The sequence below is a fragment of the Saimiri boliviensis genome, chromosome Y, assembly GCF_048565385.1.
Source record: "Saimiri boliviensis isolate mSaiBol1 chromosome Y, mSaiBol1.pri, whole genome shotgun sequence".
NCBI classification, from domain to species: domain Eukaryota; kingdom Metazoa; phylum Chordata; class Mammalia; order Primates; family Cebidae; genus Saimiri; species Saimiri boliviensis.
Genome location: NC_133471.1, coordinates 18,693,936 through 18,718,514, shown reverse-complemented (window position 1 = coordinate 18,718,514; position 24,579 = coordinate 18,693,936). Strand labels below are relative to the sequence as shown.

General features: G+C 36.7%; 1 protein-coding gene across 3 annotated transcripts in view; it reads left to right on the top strand.

Annotated features, from left to right (window-relative positions):
* The first annotated feature begins 16,989 nt into the window (after positions 1-16,989).
* The window catches only part of LOC141582934 (eukaryotic translation initiation factor 1A, Y-chromosomal), a 40,744-nt gene continuing 33,154 nt past the window's right edge, over positions 16,990-24,579 (top strand). Inside the window, exon 1 of one of the 3 annotated variants that reach the window (XM_074392386.1) lies at positions 16,990-17,255. In XM_074392386.1, the coding sequence (XP_074248487.1) occupies positions 17,171-17,255 (85 nt within the window). In that variant the 5' untranslated portion in view covers positions 16,990-17,170. The remainder of the gene's footprint in view (positions 17,256-24,579) is intronic. The other 2 variants (XM_074392387.1, XM_074392388.1) reach the window with 2 other exon arrangements.

Sequence of the window (24,579 nt, the reverse complement as noted above, 5' to 3'; positions counted from 1 at the left end):
TTTGATTAAATTTTTTACCAATTTGACTTGGTGTAACCCCGTTGAGTTCATTCATAGGATAATCCTGTCACTAGAAAACCACTAGTGCAAGAATTATGTTGATTTTCCGTATTAAATTACTTATTTGAGTTGCTCATGGTAGAGTTAATAGCAGGGCAACCTCTAGGTCAAATAGAAGAAATGTAATAGCGATTAAGAAAAATTTTATGGAAAAAGGTAGGCAGCCAGTGGTTGTAGGATCAAACCCACACTCACAGGGGTTATCTTTTTCTGTATAGATATTTAACCGTGGGAGTCTGAACATGATGATAATTGGTAGCAGACCTAGAAGAATATTAGTCACTGAAGTTAGTGCCAGGTTTATCACTCTCTCTCTGGTCTATTGAGGCTTATTAATTGGAAGTCAATGGCACTGTTTATACTAAGAGAGTAAGATCCTCATCAGTAGATAGAGATACAGAGGAATAGTCATACTAAGTCTACAAAATGTCAGTATCATGCGACGGCTTCAAAGCCAAAGTGATGGTTGGATGTGAAATGATATATTAGCTGGTGAACAAGGCATGTGACAAGGAATGTGGACCCAATGATGACATGAAGGCCATGAAATTCTGTAGCTATAAAGAATGTAGAACCATAAATTCCATCAGAAATAGTGAAAGAAGCTTCAGAGTATTCTGAGATTTGTAGACGAGTAAAGTAAATGCCTATTGCAATAGTTACGGTTAGTGCTTGAAATTATTCTTTTCAGGTAGCTTCTATTAGGCTACAATGTGCTCAAGAAATTGAAACTCCTGATGAAAGTAGAACAGATGTATTTAGAAGTGGTATTTCTAGAGTGTTAAGGGGAAAGATACCTGTGGGGGTCAATGCCCCCCTGATTGTGGGTTGGAGCTAAGCTAGAATGTTAAAATGCTCAGAAGAAGCCGGTGAAAAAGAAAACCTCTGAGATAATAAATAGGCTTATTCCACATCAGAGGCCTTTTTGAACAGAGATAGTATGATGGCCTTGATATGTACATTCTTGAACCATGTCATGTCATCATTGAAATATTGTTGTTATATTGGTTAATAGTCCTGCAGTAAGGAGAAAAGTATAGTTGAAGTGAAATCATATAATTAGACAGGAGGTTATTAGAAAGGTGGACAGGGGTCCTGTTAGTGGTCAGGGACTTGGGTTAACTATATGATAAGTATGTGTTTGTTGTGTCATTATGAATTTTTGTGTAAGTAAAGGCTGACTAAAAATGTGAAAACATAGGCTTGAATTAGAGCTAAAGATAATTCTGAGATAATTAATTGGATGAGAATAATTAATAGTGACTGTTGCAGAGGAGAGATAAATAGATAGTAGAGCTAATGTGGCTCCTCCCATTAGGTGCATTAGTAGATGACCTGCTGTGATGGTAGCTGTTAATCACAAGGCTAGTGCTACTGGTTGAATAATGATAATTAGCATGGGAATAAGTGGCATAGATGTTTCTCGAGGTAAGAAATGGGCTAGCGATGCTTTTGTTTTAAATTGAAATCCTATGAGTACAGTGGTACAGTGGCTGCTCATAGAAGAATTGCTATGCCTAAATTTATTGATAGTTGAATTGTTGGTGTGAATGTGTAGGGTGCAAATCCGAGGAGATTATTTAGGGTGATGAAGTTAATTAGAGCTAAGAGTATGAGAGATCAAGTTTGTCCTTTAATAGTATGTACTGTTATTATTTGTTTTAGTGTAAGTTGAACTAATCATTGTTGGAGAGAGGAAAGTCGGCTGTTGATCAGGCTATTAGAGGGCATAACGAATGTGGTAAGAAATATAATAATTAATATTGCCAGGCAGATTCCTAAGATTGTTGGGATATTGAAAGAGGAGAATAGATTTTCATTTTAGTTCTCAAGTGTTTATGTTTTTGTGTTTTAATTAATTTTGATGATGGGGTGGTGTGGAAAGTAAAGTTCAGTATTTTTAATTGAATAACATAGAATAGGGCTACCATAATTATTGTTATTCCCACCAGCGTACAAGTCTTTAGCTGATCAGCTAGATTGCAAGGCGACAATATTAAATGATCTCCCACAATATTCTGAGCCCTGGGCTTTATTTTCCTTTTCACTGTAGATGGGCTAATGGAAATTCTACTAGCCAACTCATCGTTAGATATTGTCTTACACAGCTAATTAGCAAGCGAGACAGTTAATTACACAAAGAACCAAATGTTCTGTGCTGGACTCTGCTTTCTTCCCTGTGTAGATTCAGCCTGAGTTTTCCCCGGGTTTCTCTATATTCGCCAAATGTGATTTTTTAGGCAGGCTACTTCTCTGGTAGCCTTCTCTTTGGAAGCCATAGTAGTCTACCAAACTGATTTTTTTCTTTTCTTCTCCATCATTATGCCCCCTCAGCAGTAGAAACCCTTATTGCTGTTAGGGAAATTGGATGCTGATTTTTCTGTTCCACACTTTGAATAGGAAACATCATCCAAGATTCCACCCAGGCCTGGTTTATTAATTTCTCGAATAAAGTCACATTAATGTATGGTTTTGTTTGTATTGCCATTGGAAGCTTGCTATATTCTTGGTGAAAAAAAAAAGTTTAGTTTACCAAAAGATATGTATTAAAATGTGAGAGGGGGTTAACAACAGCTTGCAGATTTTGGGGCTGCTGAAATGCTGTGATGCCTAGTGGCTATAGTTAGGCCTGTTAAGATTCGTGTGTCTGTGTCTTGGCTGTGGTTAGCTTCCTTGGTCTTATTTCCCAAAAAGAAAACCTCCGTGTTATGTAGGTCTATTTACTCTATGATCTGGCAGGATTTGTAGAATAGCTGCCCAGAACTAGAAGTGTATTCCACATTTTTCCATTAACTATCTTAATCTGTCTTTTTTGAGCTGCAGCTGGAGATTGCTGGTTTGTTCACAGAAATAGCCTGCATTAGTTTAAAATGTAGTTGAAAACACAAAAACAAGTAATGAGACTGCAAATTATGACAGACAGTAAACATGACAAAGGCAGTCCATTACTGAGGCTGTCCACCATTAGTGAGGCAGACTGCCATTATCGAGGCCGTTCTAACTGTACTTCTGTAAACAAAATGGCAAGAAAGTTTACACAGCAGCTGGGTAGAGCCCATGTCAGCTCAGCAATGCCTCTGCTGGCAGACTGTGACTAGACTAGCTACTTGCTGTGTATGGCATCTCCAAAACAAGGCAGCAGTATGTCAGGAATTTATAAATAAAGCTCCACCTTCCCAGGACAAAGCACATGGGAAAAGAGGTAGTTATGAATTTCACTACAGCAGACTTAAACAAATATGCCCAGCAGCTCTTAAGTGAACAGCAGAGTTCCCAGGTCAGCACTTGAGCTGTTTTAAGGGACTGACTGTCTCCTCTAGCAGCTCCCTGACCCCAGTATACCCAAAGAGACACCTTATAATGGAGAGCTTAGGCTGACATCTGCCAAGTACGCTTTTGGGATGAAGACAGCTGAAGAAGAAACAGCAGCAACCCTTATTGTTTTGCCCCCACCACAGGTGATCCCCAGGCAAATAGGGTCTGGGGTGGACCTCTAGTAGTCCAATAGCAGAGGTGACTGACTGTGAGAAGAAAAACTACAAAACAGAAAGAAGTAACTTCAACATCAACAAAAAGGGCATCTACTCAAACCCCATTTGAAAGTCGCCATCTACAAAGACCACAGATGTAGGGCTGTGGAGGCCTCACAGGATCGTGGGATGTCCATTATGCTGTGTTGAGGAGCAGAATTCAAGAAGTAAAGAGACAGGACACTGCAGAAGTGGCGAAGAGCATCTAGATTTGGGGAGCCACACCACCTGTGAGCAGAGATCAGCAGTGGCCCCCAAATGCATACAAACATCTTTATATATTAGGTGCAAGAAGGGACAGGGTCATGAGTGAGGTTATCCATAGGCTTAGTAATAGGGCATACATTATCATATGAGTCTCAAGTGAGGGTGCCACTCCATTATGTCATCTGGACAGAGAGGTGGTTTGGGCACAACGGGGCCATGAGGTGCACAGTAGTAGAGGGTCATGTGCAGAAAAGGGATCCAACCCCATTAGGTCACTGAGGTAAGGAGGTGGGCTATGTGCAACAATTGTCATGAAAAACGTTTCTTTTCTGAGGGCTAAAGACTTCAAAGAATTTCTAGTAGAAGAATACTATAAGCTTAAAGTAGTGGGAGCTGACAGACTTGTACACTTATCTTTAGATATTTATGGGAGGATTCTTTGAGCTAGCACAGAAATGAGAAAAGACTGACAGGGTGTACAACCACCATGACTGGTCACACCAGAAGGGGTTCTTCTCTCTCAGTTACTTCCAGGATCTCAGGTCTGAGACCTACTTTCCCCAGAAGATGGATACGAGGTACTACAACTCCTTTATCAGGAGGAGAGTCACTTGCTCCAAGTCAGCTACAGCACAGGCCCTTTCAGGCGGAGACATCACCACCTGGGTCTTTGGTTCTTGTCCTGGTCTGGCTGTTTTCCCATGTACTGCTTCTGTTCTGTGACTAGGCATCCTTCTACTGCAAACTACTATATGGTTACATAGAAGAATTATGTAATCAGCACTATATATGTTAGTACAGCTCTGACTACAATACCTATACAGCTAGTGCTTGACTTATGACCATGATCGGGATCACGGAACAGTTATAAGTTGAGTAGGCTATATGTACAATTGAAATGGTGCATGCGGAGATGGTAGTGCTGCCAGAAGCTGGTTCGCACTGTCATACACACAGCTGGGCAACATTTGTTCTGCCAGATGCCAAGCAGTCGTGTCTAGCGATTGTGGACGTAAAGTCGAATGGTTGTAAGTTGCATAGGTCATAAGTCGATCAATGCCTGTATGATTATATAGAAAGATTATATTGAACTAAGTATGCTAGATATAAGTATTAAATATGATTATATAAATGATATATGTAAGCAGTAAGTTGCACTTCAAGCACTAATATATGATTATATATGAAGGATTATGTAAAGGAAACCTCTGAGCAATAACACTATAAACTAAGATATTCTACAGGCACTAGCAGTGCCTGGGGTCTAGACAGTTCTCCATCCTCAGTGCCCATGGGGTTTATTACCCACATACAGGTAGATACATTTATGAAGATGGGGAGAAAGCCTCATAAAAAGGATGAAAACACCAAAAACCAGAATGCCTCCCCTCCATGGGATCACAGCTCCTCACCATCAAGGGAACAAAACTGGATGGTGAATGACTCTGATGAATTGACAGAAACAGGCTTCAGGAAATGGATAATAACAGACTTCTCAAAGCTAAAAGAACAGGTTCTAACTCAATGCAAAGAAATCAAGAACCTTGAAAAAGGTTACATGAAATGCTAACAAGAATAAACAGCTTAGAGAAGAATACAAATGACCTGATGGAGCTAAAAATACACAAGAACTTTGCAAAGCATACACAAATTTCAATAGCTGAATCAACCAAGCAGTAGAAAGTATATCAGAAATTGATGATCAACTCAATTAAATAAAATGAGAAGTCAAGATTAGAGGAAAAAAGAGTGAAAAGAAATGAAAAGGGCCTCCAAGAAATATGAGATTATGTAAAAGGCCTAATCTACATTTGATAGGTGTACCTGAATGTGATGGAGAGGATGAATCAAAGCTGGAAAACACTCTTTAGGACATTACCCAGGAGAACTTCCCCAAGCTAACAAGGCAGGCCAACATTCAAGTCCAGGAACTACAGAGAACACCACAATGATATTGCTCAAGAAGAGCAACCCCAAGGTACATAATTGTCAGCTTCACCAGGGTTGAAATTAAGAAAAAAATGCTAATGGCAGCCAAAGAGAAAGGTCAGTTTCCCACAGAAAGAAGAACATCAGACTCACAGCAGATCTCTTGGCAGTAACCCTACAGTGAGGGCCAATATTCAACATCCTTAAAGAAAAGAACTTTGAACCTAGAATTTTTATATCCAGCCAAACTAAATTTCATAAGCAAAAGAGAAAATCATTTACAAACAAGCAACTGCTGAGAGATTTCATCACCACCAGGCCTGCCTCACAAGAGATCCTGAAAGAAGCATTAAATATAGAAAGGAACAACCAGTACCACCTACAGGTTTATTGCTGAGGTAAAATGAGGAAACTGAGGCAAGTAGAAAATGAGAAGCTAATTTATTCAGCTCCTGGGCGAGGTTCTGTGGTCCAAGAAGGGGTCAATGAAGTCACTCTTGGCTGTTCAGGGCGAGGGGTTTTATACGGAGGGGAGGCAATTGATTGGCTATTGGGGAAACAAAGTGAAGGGAATTTCACTAGCTGTTGAGAAACAGGACATGTATGGAGCAAGCTGTCATTGGTAGGTGGGCAGGACTTTGGGTATGTGGACCTGCTGGGGGCATATGGGGCAGACTGCTATTGAGCAGGAATTGATGGGGCTTCTTTAAAATTTTTGGCAGCGTTTTTCAACAGCGGCCGGGTGATTGAGTGCATGGTTTGGTGCTGATTGTGAGCTTGGGTATGGTATGTAGAGGCGGGTGCAGGGAAGCCATGTGGAGAGACCAGATAATGAGCTTGGGGTGATGACATAGTTATCAGGCATGGAGAGGGATGGGTGTGTCCATTCAGCTCCCAGCGAGGCAATGGCCTTACACCACCCACTTCAAAAACATACCGAATGATAAAGCCCTTTGACACAATGAAGAAACTGTGTCAACTAAAGGACAAAACAACCAGCTAGCATCAAAAACTCAGGATCAAATTGACACATAACAATATTAACCGTAAATGTAAAAGGGCTTAATGCTCCAATCAAAAGACACAGAATGACAAATTGGATATAAAGTCAAAGCCCATCAGTGTGCTGTATTTTGGAAATACATCTTAAGTGCAAGGACACACGTAGGTTCAAAATAAAGGGATAAAGGAATATATACCAAGTAAATGGATATAGACAGAAAAAAAAAAGCAGGAGATGAAATCCTAGTCCATGATAAAATAGACTTTAAATCAACAAAAATCCAAAGGGAAAAAGAAGGGTATTATATAATGGTAAAAGGATTAATGCTACAGAAAAGCTAACAATCCTAAATAAGCATTTAATACAGGAGCACCCAGATTCATAAAGCAATTTCTTAATGACCTACAAAGAGACTTAGAATCCCACATAATAATAATAGGAGATTTTAACACTGCACTGTCAAACAGTGATTTTTTTTTTTAATTGCATTTTAGGTTTTGGGGTACATGTGAAGAACATGCAAGATTGTTGCATAGGTACACACATGGCAGTGTGGTTTGCTGCCTTCTTTCCCATCACCTGTATCTGTCATTTCTCCCCATGCTATCTCTTCCCAAATTCCCACTCCCCGTCCATTCCCCATTTCCCCCCAACGGACCCCAGTGTGTAGTGCTCCCCTCCCTGTGTCCATGTGTTCTCATTGTTCAACACTCGCCTATGAGTGAGAACGTGTGGTGTTTGATTTTCTGCTCTTGTGTCAGTTTGCTGTGAATGATGGTTTCCAGGGTCATCCACATCCCTACAAAGGACACAAACTCATCATTTTTGATGGCTGTATAATATTCCATGTGTTTATGTACCACATTTTCCCTGTCCAGTCTATCATCAATGGGCATTTGGGTTGGTTCCAGGTCTTTGCAGTGCTGAGATTTGTGAGGCTTTTTTTGCCCAGGAATCTCCTGGACTGGCTCCCTATTCAGTCCCCTCTTTAATCAGGTGAATGGGTGACTTCCCAGGGCTCCAATTGCCAGCCAGAAGGTCACCCAGACCAGTGTATTTTGTATGAAAAACCACCATCCGGGGCGCCGACAAAGAAGCTGTGCAGGTCAATGCAGCGGAACCAATCAAGAGAACCGCACTGGCCAAAACAGCCAAGCTGGCAGCCGGTGGGGCTTCTCTGCCTGGGAATCTCCTGGTCCATAGGCAATAAAAATATAGCGTCCACTCACCCTCTGCCCTTTCACTAGGAGCTGCAACTCTGAGCTGTTCCTAAACGGCCATCTTGGATCGTCCCCCTGATTTTTTATATACTGATTTTCTTTCTTCTATGTATATGACCAGCACTGGGATTGCTGAATTATATCATAGCAATATTATGATATAATTATTTTTTAAAAACTGATAACAAACTCTTTAGCATTATACTCTGCTTTTTAATACTTCGTTGTTTTTGTTCTTCATTTTATACTGTCTTTCAAAGTTGTGGTTGTTATTTTTAATTGATTGACCATTATATCTTTCTACTTACAACAGTAGTTTATACACCTCAGTTGTAGTGTTATGATATTCTGTGTCTTTCTGTGTACTTAATATTAGCAGTGAGTTTTCTTGCTGTCTGAAAGTTTCTTTTAGCCCATTAATGTTAGTATTAAGTATTCTTTAAAAGATAAAAGGCCTTAAGGTAATAATGGAAAGAATAAAGAATGCCTGTATTTTATATGATCAGTGGCTTTACGTAATCCCATACTTCTCAAAGCCTTTGTTCTGTTTTTATATATTTTTTGTTTTTCATTTATTTTTAAACATTTGTACTTTTCTACAGGGTTAGCTTTAAAGTCTTGTTTTCAAGTTCTATTTTTTTTCTGCTTGGTTTAGTGTATAATAGCTTTCAATAGTATTTTTTAACTTGTGAGTAAATTTTTTTTTTTTTTTTTTTTTTTTTTTTTTGAGACGGAGTTTTGCTCTTGTTACCCACGCTGGAGTGCAATGGCGCGATCTCGGCTCACCGCAACCTCCGCCTCCTGGGTTCAGGCAATTCTCCTGCCTCAGCCTCCTGAGTAGATGGGATTACAGGCATGCGCCACCATGCCCAGCTAATGTTTTGTATTTTTAGTAGAGACAGGGTTTCACCATGTTGACCGGGATGGTCTCGATCTTTTGACCTCGTGATCCACCCGCCTCGGCCTCCCAAAGTGCTGGGATTACAGGCTTGAGCCACCGCGACCGGCTACTTGTGAGTAATTTTAAATTTTTTTTTTTTGTTTGGTTATTACCAATTTATTTTTTCTGTTATGTCTGCATTTTTTCTCATTTATTTGTGTTGATATCGGACTTTCTAATGGATCTTACTGTTTTTTCCTATAATCTGTATTTTTACTTTTAAAAATTGGTTTTATGGAATTTTTATTTTAGTTAGAATTCATAGCTGGAGACCTAATATAATTTTTCTCTTTATCCATTAATGCAGAAATAACTGGATACTTTCCCGCAGTAGTCTGACATTATATACCTATAGCTCTCTGGAACTCTTCATAGTAACATATCCCCAAAGAAGAACATTCTTCAGATTTAGGCTTGTCTGAAAGGTAGAGTAAAAATTTATACCTACTTGAAATGTCGACATGCCTGCAGATAAAAAATGGTATGTGTCCATTCTGAACCGTCAGAAGCCTTGTTCAATACATGTTCCCGTTGCCATGGCAAAGGAACTTGGCTGTTTCCTCCCTTTCCTGAATAAGATGTCAGTGTGTTTACCCAGAGCTCTCTCAGCAACCATCACCAATCTTCTGCTTAGTATTAAGTATTTTACCTACCAACTTGCTTCACCTACAACCAGTTTCTACATAGTGAGACCTCCACTACAGCCATGAAGGCTAAACTTTTCAATACAGTAAATAAAATGGAAACAAAATAAATGTTAAAAATATGCATGTTTCTGGTGGAACAAGGTAAGCTTAAAGAGATTCTTGACATTTTAACTTCATAGGAGACTGTGAATTTGCTATCACATTGAGTACATTGAATACACATTGAGTACAACTAGCATCCAAGAAAACTATCACAAAGAAATTTTCTATAACCAAAAACTTAAGAGTCTGCCCCCTTGAAAGCAGCAAAGGCACAGTTAGGCTATAATAAGTTATAAATATTAAAAAATAACATCCTTAAGGGGAAAACATTTTAAATACACTAATTAGAAAATTTTTTTAAATATAATTTGTCTAACCAAATGAGAAGGAACTAGAAAAATAATTTTGGCAATGTTAAAAAAAAAAAAAAAAAAAAAAAAAAAAAAAAAAAACAGGATTCTAAAACACTTAGAAAACAATTACACTAGATCCTGAGCAAGAGAGCCAAATTAAGATCAATATTCTTTAAAATACTAGGTAAAAAATTCAAAAGCCTGAGAATTAAGCCACTCAAGGAGATAACAGAAAAAAAGGATTAAAAAAACACATAAAATTTTTTGAAAAATTCTGGGTATGAATAAAATATTTTCTGAAAAGGCAGCTATTCTGCAGAAAAATCAATTGGAACTTTTGGAAATAAAAATGCATTCAGGGAATAAAATATAGTGGAAAACTTCAGCAATAGATTAGACCATGTAGAAAAAAGAATTTCAAAGCTCAGATGTAAAAATTAAAATTAACTGAATCAGAAATCATAATAAATAAACTACCTTTAAGAAATATGGGATGTGTACAAATTAAAATTAACTGAATCAAACAGAAATCAAAAGAAGTAAACTGTCTTTAAGAAATATGGGATTTGTAAAATAGCCGAAGCTAAGAATAAGTGTTGTTCCTGAGGGAGAAAAAAATAAAAATTTGAAAAATTTGAGAGAATAATTAATAAGGAAATTTCTTGGCTGGCTAGAAATATAGATTTGCATATCGAAGAATCTCCAAAAAATCCTGAGTTATTTATTTTAAAAAAATGACTTTATTAAGGCATATAGTCATTGGTCCATCTAACGTCAACCTGAAAAAAAATTCAGATATGAGTGCGACAAATTCATCAGGAAACTTCTCGACAAAAACTATGCAAGCCATAAAGAATTAGAGTCCTATTTCTAACTTTCTTAAACAGAATAACTAACAGTGCCAAATTTTTTATCTACTAAATCTAAGTTTCCTCTATGAAAGAAAAATGAAGTTATTTTCAGACTAATAAATATTGAAGGAAGTAATTACTGTCAAACCAACCATGCAATAATGCTGAAATAGTTCTAAGTCATAAAACAAAAGATTGACATGCACCAGAATAGAACTGAAAGAGAGAGAGGGAGAGAGGGACAGGGAGAGGTAAAGGGGAAGAGGGGGAAGGAGAGGGGGAGGGGGAGGAGGAGGGGGAGAGGGAGAAGAAAGAAAGAAGGAAAGAAAAAAAAGGAAGGAAGGGGGAGAAAGAAATTCACAGGATCTGTTAAACATTAACAATAAAATAACAAAGTAGGTCACAAGCAGCATAATTATTGCAATAATGCCTCCTGTATCAATATTAATGTTGAAAGTAAATGACCTAAAGAAAAGGGTGGAACAAGATTTTCCATGCAAATAGAAATCAAAATTGAGTAGCAGTATCCTTGCATCAGATGAAAAACTTTTAAGGAACAACTTAAATAAAAAGACAAAGAATGTAATGATAAAAGGATCAGTCCAATAAAAAATTATGTCTAAATTTATATGCACTTTATGTTCATAAAGAGGTTTACTTCTAAACTTAAGAAATCAGATAGAGAGCAACACAGTTACAGTAGGGAACATCAATAATCCACTGACAACATAGAGCAACACAGTTAACTGAGATAAGAAGTCAACAAAGAAACAATACACTAAAAATACTCTAGAAAAAAATAAATTTAATAGAAATTTAAATAGCAATCTAGCTAAGAAGTGAAGAATATACATTCTTCTCATTAGTACATAAAGCATTCTCAAGATAGACCATATGATAAGCCACAGAACAAATATCAATAAATTTAAAAAGATTAAAATTATATCAATTATCAGACCACAAAAAACAAAACTAGGAATGAAATTAAAAAAAAAAAAACCCTCAAAAATATACAAATGCAAGAAAATTAAACGATCTGCTCTTGAATTATTTTTTGGTTAACAATAAAACTGAGTGAAATTTTTAAAATTATTAGAAATCAGTAGTAGGAAGACATAACTATTACAACTTCTGAGAGTCAACTAAAGTAGTGCTAAGATGAAGGTTCATAGCACTAAATGCCTACATCAAAAAGTCTGAAAGGTTACATATTTATAACCTAACTTTACACCTCAAGAACTAGAGAAATAGGAAAAAACTAAACTGATAGCTAACAAAAAATAAATAACAAAGGTCAGAACAAAACTAAATAAAATTACAACAAAGATACAAAAGATTAGTAAAATAATAATAAAGCTGGTCATTTAGAAAGATAACGTTTATAAGCTATTAGCTAGTCTAAACAAAAAAGAGAAATATACAAAGTCATTTGGGAATAAAATTAGACATTATACTTAACACCATATAAAAAGAAAATTCTTTTTTGAGACTTTTATGAAGACTTTCATGTACATAAACTAGAAAATCTAAAGAAAATGAATAAAGTATCTAGAAACACATAATTCTAGATTAAATTAGAAAGAAATGTAAACATAAACAGATCAGTTACAAGCAGTTAGACTGAATCAGTAATTTAAAAATTGCAAATACAAAAAGCTCAGAGACAGACAGATTTACAGTTGACATCTGCCCGAAATTTTAAGAAAAGTTGGTGCGAATTATATTGATACTATTTCAAATTACTGAGGAAAAAATAGATTTGTACCTAACTCTTCTTATAAAGCCAGTATTACCCTGATATCCCAAACTGGAAAGGACATATAAACAGGATGCTAGAGACAAATATTTCTTATCAACATGGCTGCAAAAATTCTCAGAATACTAGCTAACTAAATATAACAGCACATCAGTAAGATTAATATACCATAATCAAGTGAATTTTATTCAGGGATGCAGAAATAATTTAACATGCATTAGTAGACTGCAAAAAAATATTTTACACTAACAGAAATAATAACAAAAATGATTATTTCAATAGACGCAAAAAGCATGGATATAATTTATCACTCCTTTATGATAAAAACACTCAACAACATAGGAATAGGGAAATGCTCATCTAAAAAAAAAAGCCGTATTTGACAAGCCCACAGTAAAAATTACATTGAATGTGGAAAAATTCAAGGCATTTTAATTAGAACAAGAAAATATGACCACTTTCATCACTTCTATTTAACATAGTACTGAATGTCATAGCCAGGATAACCAGGCCAATGAAATAAATAAAGGGAATCTAAATTGGAAAAGAAGAAGTTACACTATTGTTTAGTTCACTATATGATTGTATACTGAGAAAATTCTAAAGACAAGTGTTCTAAGTTTGATAAACAAATTCAGAAGTGTCAAGCTACAAAATCTATATACAAGAATTGGCAGCACTTCTATACACCATCTACAATAACTGAGAATCAAATTGAGAACTCAGCCTCTTTATAACAACTTCTGCCCATTAGAAAAACACAGCAGGACATTAGTCTTTGAAAAAATATTGGTAAGCTTAAAAAGCATAGACAAATATATATATATATATATTCATGTAAGAACATATCAAACAAAAGCTTCTATACTTCAACAATCAACAGAAAAGATAGACAACTTACAAAATGTGGAAAACATTTTCAAAGCAAAAAAAAAAAAGGAAAGATTCTTTAAATTAAATATAGTTAAATGTTTGAATAGACATTTTTTCAATAAAGACAAATATTTAATAAGTTGTACAATTTGGTTTTGTGTTCCCATGCAAAACTTATCTTGAATCGTAATTTTCATGTATTGAAAGAGAGACCTGATATGTGATTAAATTTTAGGAGCAGTTCCCCCACCCTCAGCCCTTGATATTGAGGGAGTTCTCACAAAATTTGATGGTTTATAAGTGACAGTTTCCCCCGCACTACCTACTTTCTACTGACACCTTATAAAGAAGGTTCTTGTTTCCTCTTTACCTTCTGCCATGACTGTAAGTTTCCTGAGGTCTCTCCAGGCATGTGAAACTGTGTCTCAATTAAGACTCTTCTCTTGATAAATTACTTAGTTTCAAATAGTTCCTTATAGCAGTGTGAAAACAGATTTATACAAGAATTTTAAAATTTATCTACATAATCAGAAAAATGCATATGAACACTACAATAAAATATCTTACTGACATTAAAAAGTGATATTTGAAAGTTAGACAAGTATAACTACTGAAGAAGGTGCAGAAAGAAGAAAAATTTTATGTCTTTGGTGAAGTAAAATGTAGAGCTATTTTTAAATTAGTAAAAACAAATAACTCCTAAAATAAAATAGAGCTATTATATAATCCAGCAGTTTCAGTAATTGGTATGTTACTAAATGAAAAAATATATATTATGTTGAAGTGATAGCTGCACCCCTAGGTTTATTTTAGCAATATTTACAATACCTAATATATAGAATCCATCTAAATGCCAATCAAAACATTATACAAATAATGAGATACTTTTCTATCATTAAACAGCAGTAAAATCTTTTCATTCAGACAACATACATGAGCTTGATAGAAATAGCATTAAGTTAAATAAGTCATGTAAATTCAAATTTAGTGAAATGAATATGTTAGGTTTATCTAACGTATGTAGAAACCTTAAGAAGAACCTAAGGTAAAATTTGAAAAATAAAATAAGAAATATTATGCTGTCATTAAAATTTATAATTATTAGGATATATCCTAAAATAGAAAATGTCTATAATATAATATCTATGAGGAAAAATAGGATACAAAGTTGTATATGCAGTATGATTATCATTATGTAAAAAGATGCATAAAAGAATTTCAAAATAATAATCATGTTGAGATTTTATTTAAAAACTGAATTCATTGAAGTAGAGAGTAAATTTTGGTTAATGTTTTCTAATGCTTGGAAAGTAGGATTTTGTATATTAATAAAAATACATAATAAAGGTTTGATATGGAGAATATGCTAATTTCCTGGATATAATTAATTACCCATTTTCTCTATGTATTAAGACATGATTCAATATGTGAAAATATGTACAATTAGTATATTTCATGTAAAAATAAAACTTTATAAAATGAATGGATCTAATAAGTGTATTGAACATTGTATCTAACACCTGCATAATGGAGATTATTGTGTATGTAAATCATTATCAAGGATAGACCATATGTCAGGACAGAAAGCAAATCATTAAAAATTCAAAAAAAAATATGAAATTATATTAAATATCTTCTCTAACCACAGTGAAATAAAACTAGAAATTGATAACAAGAGAAGCTGTGTAAACTATAGAAACATGAAATTAAACAATATATTTTTAAGTGAATAGATTAATAAAAATGTTAAGATAAAAATATGAAAAAATAAAGCAAATAAAATGGAAGCATAGTATACCCAAACCTATGAAATACAGTGCACACAGTATGTTATAAAATAAATGTTGATAGTAATAAGCTATTGTATTTTAAGTAATACTTAAAAATTTTAATAATCTTCAAATAACCTAATGATGCATTTATTCTTTTATTTTAGATTCAGAAGATATATATCTAGATTTCAGACATGTGCACATTGTATGATTCAGAGGTTAAGGTACCAATAATAATGTTACACAGGTAGCAATTACTGTACCCAGTAGGTAGTTTTCCAACCCTTACTCTTCTCCTTCTCTCCCTTCTTTAATGGCCTCCAGTGTCTAATTCATCTTTTATTTATGATCATGTGTACTCAGTAGTAAGCTGTGACTTATAAGTGAGAATATGCAGTATTTGGTTTCCTGGTTCTGCATTTATTTAGGATAATGACTTTTGCCTGATGCATCTTCAAGAACTAGAAGAAAAAGACCAAACCAAATCCAAAATCATGTGAAGAAAAGGAAAATAAATATTAGAGCATTAATAAAATTGAAGCAAAAATAAAAAGACACTCCAGATTGAGAAAACAGACCTCTGATAGTTACTGATTGATAAATACTTAACAAAATCCTAACAAATTTAATTCAATGACACCTTGTAAAATTTTTTAACATGCACAAGTGGAATTAGTTCCATGTTAGTAATGAGGATTCAAGATATGCAAATCAGTTAGGAGATATGTCACATTAACAGAATAAAGGACAAAAATTATATGATCATTTCTATTGATGCCAAAAATTTTAATAAAACATTGCTTCATAATAAGAAAAAAACATACAAAAAGCATATATAGAAGAACTAAAAGCCATATGCAACAAACTCACAGCTAATGTCATAGTAAATGGGAAAAGTATTTACTCTAAGATCTTTTTTTTTTTTTTTTGAGGCAGAGTTTCACTCTTGTTACCAGGCTGGAGTGCAATGGCGCAATCTCGGCTCACCGCAACCTCCGCCTCCTGGGTTCAGGCAATTCTCCTGCCTCAGCCTTCTGAGTAGCTGGGATTACAGGCACGTGCCACCATGCCCAGCTAAATTTTTTGTATTTTTAGTAGAGACGGAGTTGCACTATGTTGACCGGGATGGTCTCGATCTCTTGACCTAGTGATCCACCCGCCTCGGCCTCCCAAAGTGCTGGGATTACAGGCTTGAGCCACCGTGTACTCTAAGATCTAAAAAGAATAATATCGTCACTTTTATTCACTATAATACTGGAAAATTCTAGCTAGAGAAATTTTTTAAAAAGAAAGAAAATATATTATAATTCCAAAGTAAGTTATAATTTCCTTTCTTTTAGATGACATAACCTGATCATAGGAAAAACCTAAAGCCTCTACCAAAAATAATTAGAATTAATAAACATCTTAAAGTTTCAGGAGACAAATCAACATTCAAATATTAATAGCACTTTCATATGTTGATAGTGAGTCATTTGATGTGGGCATCAATAGCCACCATTTTGTGATCTGCTCAGCCATGTTCAGTTTCCTGTTTTCCCTGCTGATAAGTTTCAGTAAAGTTTGTTTCTGTTTCCCTGCCCATAAGTTTTAGTTTAATGTTTCCTGTTGACAAGTTTCAGTCTTTGTTTCCCCCACTGATAAGTTTCAGCAATGTTTCACTTTCTGTTTCGCCTGCTGATAAGTTTCAGTTTCTGTTTCCTGCTGGTAAGTTTCAGTTTTGAAACTTATGAAGGCCGGAATTTCCCAACTGCAAGCTTCCTTTGCCCGGCCTCCCTGACTGGTCTATTTAAACTGTGAGCTCAGCCTCCCTGACTGGTCTATTTAAACTGTGAGCTCAGCAACAATAAACGAGACTTGATCAGACTCCTGTCTTGTCTCCATTCTTCGCATCTCCTGCCCACTCCCTCCCTCCGAGCTCCTGTTGTCCTGCAGGTCAGGACAGTCTGGCAACCAACATGGGGCTCGAAGTAAGAGGGACACCGTGATGGATGTCGTCGAAGCCGGCCGGATTGAAGGAAGAAATCCAGAGAAAGAGTCACAGCAGGAACCTGCTGCGGCCTTGCTCTCTGGTAAGTGGACGACAATATTATGGGTCAGGAAATTAGTAAGCATGAGTTGTTTGTAGAAGAACTCAGCAAAGCATTAAAGGCATGAGGAGTAAAGGTGAAAATAAACCGGTTAATTAAATATTTTAATTATATTAAGGATGTTTGCCCCTAGTTCCCTCAAGAAGGAACCATAGATCAAAGATGTTGGAAAAGAGTAGGGGATGCCCTAAAAGATTATTATGATGCTTTCGGGCTTCAAAAGGTCCCTGTAGCTGCTTTCTCATACTGGAATCTGATAAATGAGATCATTACCCAAAAACATGACGATCCAGTCATTGCTAATGTCATAAGCCAAGGGGAAACCTGCCTGAGGGACTCATGCAAAAAATTGTCCGATAAAAGCCCCCCTCTTAAAAGAAGATTCTTTCATTTTGGAAAAACCAGAACCCAAAGAGGGCAAGGAGAAAAAGTAAGGGGAAGCTGACTTAATGTCATTTGATAGCAACTCTGGTAAAGAGGAACAAAAACCCGCGGAGAGAAGTGGGCCTGTGTGTTCCTTAGAGAAATTTGCTGAATGTGTAGCTGCAGGCCTTAAACAAAAATTAGCTAATCCAAAATATTGAAAGAGGATTGTATGGCTAGCCAGTCGAGCCAATAATTCAGAGGATGAAGGCATTGATGAGGGTATTGATTGGGATAATCTTGAGGATGAAGTGGCTCGATACCAAAATTCTGTGATCTGAGTTGGAAATATTTGAAGGTATTTTGAAAGTTACGTTCAAGGCTAACACCTGAGCTTTGTGTAATGTAAATAAGACCCTGTGTTTATGAACCTTTCAGCTAATTTGCTTTTTTTCCCCCTTACATGCCAAGTGATGTTCAGGTTTTGAATGTTTTTGTATCAGTTTTTTCCTTTGTAAATGGCATTAACATTGTTACTTGAGGTCTTGCTTAATCACTTTTGTTGTCCTGAGGACTTGAATTTACAGTGCATCAGATTTGTTGCTAATTTTGTCTGTAGATAGTCCAGCTTCAAACTGTTTATGGTGATGCTACATTTTCATTTATAAATATGTTTGTGGTATAAAAAAAAGTGAGTATAACCAAGTTTGGCTGTAATTAATATCCCTGGGCACCCTGGAACAGGGTGGTGTATATTTGTGTACAACCCAGCCTCCCTTCCCCTGTACCCATACCTCTGGGATTCTACAAAGTTATTGTAGACCTAAAAGACTGTTTCTTTACTATTCCTCTCCATCCAGAGGATTGTAAGTGTTTCACTTTCAGCCTTCCCGCAATTAACTTTAAAGAGCCTATGAAGAGATATCAATGGAAGGTTTTGCCTCAGGGCATGGCCAACAGTCCCACTTTATGTCAGTCATATGTGGTCATCGCCATTGCCGAAGTTAGAAAATATTGGAAGAATATATACATAATCCATTATATGGATGATAAACTTTTAGCAGCAGCAAAAGAGGAGGTGGTCTTGTCTTGTTTCAAAAGTCTACAAACTGCCCTTACTGCTAGTGGATTAGTCATCACCCCAGAGAAGGTGCAACTTACTGATCCCTACACCTACCTAGGATTTCAGTTAAGTGGAACTCGCCTATCGACTCAAAAGCTGCAACTCAGGCTACACTGTTTAAAACCCTCAATGATTTTCAAAAATTATTAGGAGACATAAACTGGCTGTTACCTTATCTAAAGTTATGCAAAGCTGATCTCAAGCCCCTATACGATACATTGGTAGGGTTCCCAGTCCTACTTTGTTAAGACAACTCACCCCTGAAGCAAAATCAGCTATCAATTTAGTTAACCAAGCTATCAATAACCAAACCATCACCTTTTTCGATATTGACAAACCACTCCAATTTATTATATGTCATACCTTATTATCTCCCACAGCTGTGTTCTGGCAAACTGCTCCACTTATGTGGATCCATCTTCCTAATATGCCCACTAAAGTCATTGAACCTTACTACCTTATGGTAGCCAGTCTAATTACCAAAGGAAGAACCCTAGGCAAGGAATATTTCGGACTGGAACCTAACAACATTGTCCAACCTTATACCAAACAGCAGATCCATTGGCTCATGCAAAATACTGAAGCATGGCCCATTGCACTTGCCTCATATACTGGCAACCTCGATAATCATTATCCTCCCAATAAGCTTCTAGATTTTGCCAACAGACATGATTTCGTTTTCCCAAAAAATACCGGACTTCATCCTCTTCCAAATGGAATTACCATTTTCACTGACGGGTCATCCACAGGGCTTGCAGCCTTTGTTACCCCAAACCAAACTATCAGCTTTCAATCCCAATCTTCGTCTGCCCGTGTATCCCAATGATCCTCTCGATGTTTATACAGACAGTGCATACATTGCTACCTCTGTCCCAAAGTTAGAAACAGCCCCATTCATAAAACACACCTCAACCGCTGCAAAACTATTTTCTCAACTACAAAAGCTATTTATTTTCAGAACACAACCTTTCTACATTGGGCATTTACATGCTCATTCAGGCTTACCCAGTCCATTAGCCTCTGAAAATGCCAAGGCAGACCTAGCCACCCGTGTTCTGTTAGTTCAACTCCCTAACACCCCTCTAGCTCAAGCACAACATTCGCACAACTTGCATCATCTTAATGCTCAATCCTTAAGACTACTCCATCATATAACTAGAGAACAAGCCTGACAAATAGTAAAGTCCTGCACACAATGTGCACCTCACTTACTGGTCCCACATCTTGGAGTTAACCCTTGAGGCCTCCTACCTAACTCTCTTTGGCAAATTGATGTCACCCACATCCTAGAATTTGGAAACCTTAAATATGTTCATGTCTGCATTGATACTTGTAGTGGATATATCTCTGCCACTTTACAAACTGGAGAAGCCACAAAACATGTTATTGCTCACCTTTTAACTGCCTTTGCATCCCTGGGGTGTCCACGTAAAATCAAAACTGACAACGGGCCTGGTTATGTCAGTACAGCCTTCACTCAATTCTGTACTCACCTAAACATTCAACATGTTACAGGCATCCCATACAACCCCCAGGGACAAGGCATAGTAGAAAGAGCTCATCTCACCATAAAAAAACACTCTAAATAAAATTAAAAATGGGGAATGGTACCCCCATAAGGGATCACCAAAAAACCTTTTATCACACTCTTTATTTATTTTAAATTTTTTAACACTGGATCAAGAAGGACATTCTGCTGCCAATCGACACTGGCATTTTGAATCCAAAAGCCATTATGTATCGTTAATGTGGAAAGATCCCATGATGGGCGCATGGCATGGCCCGGACCCGGTCCTGATTTGGGGTCAAAGATCAGTGTGCATTTATGCCAAGGAAGCTGATTCGGCCAGGTGGCTTCCCGAGAGACTTGTAAAGAAAGTAGATACCAAAAAAATCCGAAAAACCAACTCCACCCAGGGACGACACCGAGCCCTGAGGGTCTTCTATCTTTTTCCTTTTTAGGAGTCAACAATGTCTATCAGTCCTGTTATACTCAGCAAACTCATGAGCTTCTTAAGATCACAAATTGAGGCCATAAAGATGCAGCCCATTCAGGTCCATTACCACAGGCTGGAAATGACAGACCTGGAGATGGAGCTTGATTCATAAAACACAAAGGTTATACCTTTCCTCTCAGGTCACCCAGCGAGCTGAACCGGTTAGCCAATGATGGGCTACTGAGGAGCATGAGTAAGGACACTCCACCTGAGACTGGGAGGAAAATGTTTTTCCCCTCCCCATGACAGATATGGAGTCAATGTTCTCTCATGTGGGGTCCTCTGACCTAAGACAGGCAAGGTTCCCGTGGGCATAACTACCCCTCAGCCTAATTTCTAAATAAAATAAAAAAGGGGGACCTGTGGGTAGCAATAGCCGCCATTTTGTGATCTGCTCAGCCATGTTCAGTTTCCTCTTTTCCCTGCTAAGTTTCAGTAAAGTTTCAGTTTCTGTTTCCCTGCTGATAAGTTTCAGTTTAATGTTTCCTGTTGACAAGTTTCAGTCTTTGTTTCCTCGCTAATAAGTTTCAGCAATGTTTCAGTTTCTGTTTCCCCGGCTGATAAGTTTCAGTAATGTTTCAGTTTCTGTTTCCTGCTGGTAAGTTTCAGTTTTGAAACTTAGGAAGGCCGGAATTTCCCAACTACAAGCTTCCTTTGCCTCACCTCCCTGACTGGCCTATTTAAGCTGTGCGCTCAGCAACAACAAATGAGAGTTGATCAGACTCCTGTCTTGTCTCCATTCTTCGTGTCTCCTGCCCATCCATCCCCACTCCCTCCCTTCGAGCTCCTGTTGTTGTCCTGCAGGTCGGGACAATTTGAAAATTAAGAAAGTAATCCAATTTATTATACATATAAATAAAACTACTTTAAACTCAACCAGAATTAAAAAAAAAAAATTAATGAGAACTTATTATTTGTAATGAGAACTCATGTTGATGTTTGTTGCAACACGGTCAAAAAAACAAAATGACATTTTTCACAGAAATTTTAAAAACCTTAAAATTTTATGAAATCATGAAATGTTCAGGAAAAAAAGTAAACTATTTTAAGCAGAAGTAGTAATATTGGAGAAATGACATTGGCTAATTTAAAATAATGCTGCAAAGCTATAGTAATCAAACTATTTTGAAACTGGTATAAAAACAGGTGCATTCGACTAATGAAAATGAATAAAGAACCTGGAAGTAAATACATGCATGTAAATTAAACTTATTTTAAACAAAAGTGCTGAGAACATACATTGTGGAAAGGACACTCTCTTTAGTTAGTAATGCTGGGAAACCTGGATATCTATATGCAGATAAAGAAAACTAGACTTCTATTACGATATACAAAATTAAAATTAAAATGTATTATTTACATTTTATTTTACAAGCTATAAAACTACTAAATGAAAACACTGAAGAAATTTCTCTATGACATTGGTCTGAGCGAACATTTCTTGGTAAAGCTGAGAAAAAGATGCCCCCCGCCAAAAAAAAATGAAGAAATGGGATTTTATCAAATTATAAACGTTTTGCTTTATACTACTCATTAAAAATAACAAAAAAATATTGAGATAATTCACCAAAGTGAAAAAAAAAAATAAGTTCTTCCAAAAGATCCATCTGACAAGAAAGCTGAGAACCCTTCCTGGGGCTACAATACATCAGAACTTGTTCTCAGCTTCCACAGATTCCTGGAAAGAAGTGGTGAATTCAACAGGAATGGAGAAAAATGCTCTCATTATGGATATCAAAAATCTTAGAAGAGGGAAACTTAAGAACCTCCACAGACACTGAGTTGGCAAACAGAAATGCTTAGAGGTGTAACAGGGCAGAAACCAGAGAGCTATAATGGGAGTATCTTTAATAGAAGATGGCCAGTGATACTGATCCACCAATGCTTTTCTTGCTCCCCGAAGAGGCAGTAAACTTAAGGCAACTGAGATAACTAAACATAGCAGAATAATCTTGCCCATGAGATGAAGCCTGTAAAATGTAAGTGCACCCCTTTAGTTCAACACTTATAACCTGGCTGTTTGGGGGTAACAGCCTGGCTATTATGATTGCATTACTGTGTGAAGGCCAACTGTAGCACTTTCTGGTGCTTACGTCATAGCGCCTGTGCTGGAAGACCGTGCTGAGCTCTCAGAGAGCTCCAGCACAGCATCCCCTACTCAAGCTCACAAACTCACCCACACTGTTTCTGACAGAAGCTTCCCTGTGCCACTTTGCTGGCAGGAACTTACTCATGGTGATCTACATTGCTATTCCAGTGCACATATATATAGGTGAACATTTTCTTTCCTTCATCACCTATGTGGTCGTGCAGGTCCAACCCACTGGACTACTTGTGCCAGCATGTGTAAACCCTACCTGACGTGCTGCACCACCATTGCCAATGTAAAAGTGTATAAAGATCAATGGTTCTATTTTCAGCCTGCATACACACTGTTTCCAGTGTGAATGCACACATGGAGTGTGCCCACCATATCTCACATCTGCATCAACAATGTCACTGTTGTGAATACATGCAGACTCTGGAAGCCTCATGCCCACCAGTATCTTACTTTTGCACCAACAATGTCATTGTTGTGGACATATGCACCTGGAAGTCCCACCAATGCTGATGCCACAGGAATATACTGCTGCTGAGAAAAATCTGTATGGAGTATGTCACTCCTACACACACCCTCACTCCTTGGCCTATGAACATGCCCTTCATTGAACTACTGCTGCTACTGACACTTGAAAATGAGCATAGGTCTCACTTGCATGATGTAATGAGATCTTTTTCCTGAGACAATCTACCAGTATTGTGACCAGTGGCCTAGGAGAATGGTAGGCCCTCCAGTGCAGCAGATTTCTAGCCTTGGAAAGCAAGCCAGAAATGTTGGGGGTCCAATATCATCCTCCAGAATTACAGTGCACAGTCCAGGAATCTTGGAATAAACCTTGACCCACTCAAAAATTTTGACATTTAAGTCGGTGAAGTAAACATACCATATACCAAAATCAAATGCCTAGGGACATCAAAAAATATAAAGGAAAAAAAATCATAAAAACAAGCCACTTCAAAGAGGGATGAACTACAGTGGACAAAGTTGATAAAGTTTCAGTGCATTAACTCTGTCAAGTAAAAAGTCACAAGTGACTTACTTTCCTACAAACACACTGATTCTCCAGGATGAAAATGCTGAAATGACAGTAATAAAATTCTTAATAGACATAGAAATGAATATTAGCAAGCTTCAAAATAATATTATCAAGACTCAATTATGTTCCAAGAATTTTCAGAATAAAAAAGAAGGTTACAGGAGATCAAAGATAAAATTGACATTTAAATAAAAACCAAATGAATAGAATGGAGCTAAAAACTTAATTTTAGAAAATAAATGTAAGTACTGACAGAAATATAGTTTCTCATCTTTCTGATGAGAAAAGAATCTAAGAGTTCAAAGACTGATTTCACAAAAAAGAATCACAATAGTCAAAATAAATTAGAAACCCTAGGGGGAAAAAATAGGCAAATTCCTGGATACATACACTATCCCAAGACTAAATTCCAGGAGGAAAGTTGATCCTGAATAGACCAATAACAAGTTCAGAAATTGAGGCAGTAATTAATATCTAGCAGTCAAAAAAAAAAAAAAAAAAAAAAGCCCAAGATCAGATTTACAGGTGAATTCTATCACAGGTACAAGGAGGAGCTGGTACTGTTCACTCTGAAACTATTTCAAGCATAAGAAAAAGAGGGACTCCTCCCTAACTCATTTTTTGAGGGCCAGCATTATTCTAATACCAAAGGCAGACAGAAAATAACAAAAAAAAGAAAATTTTAA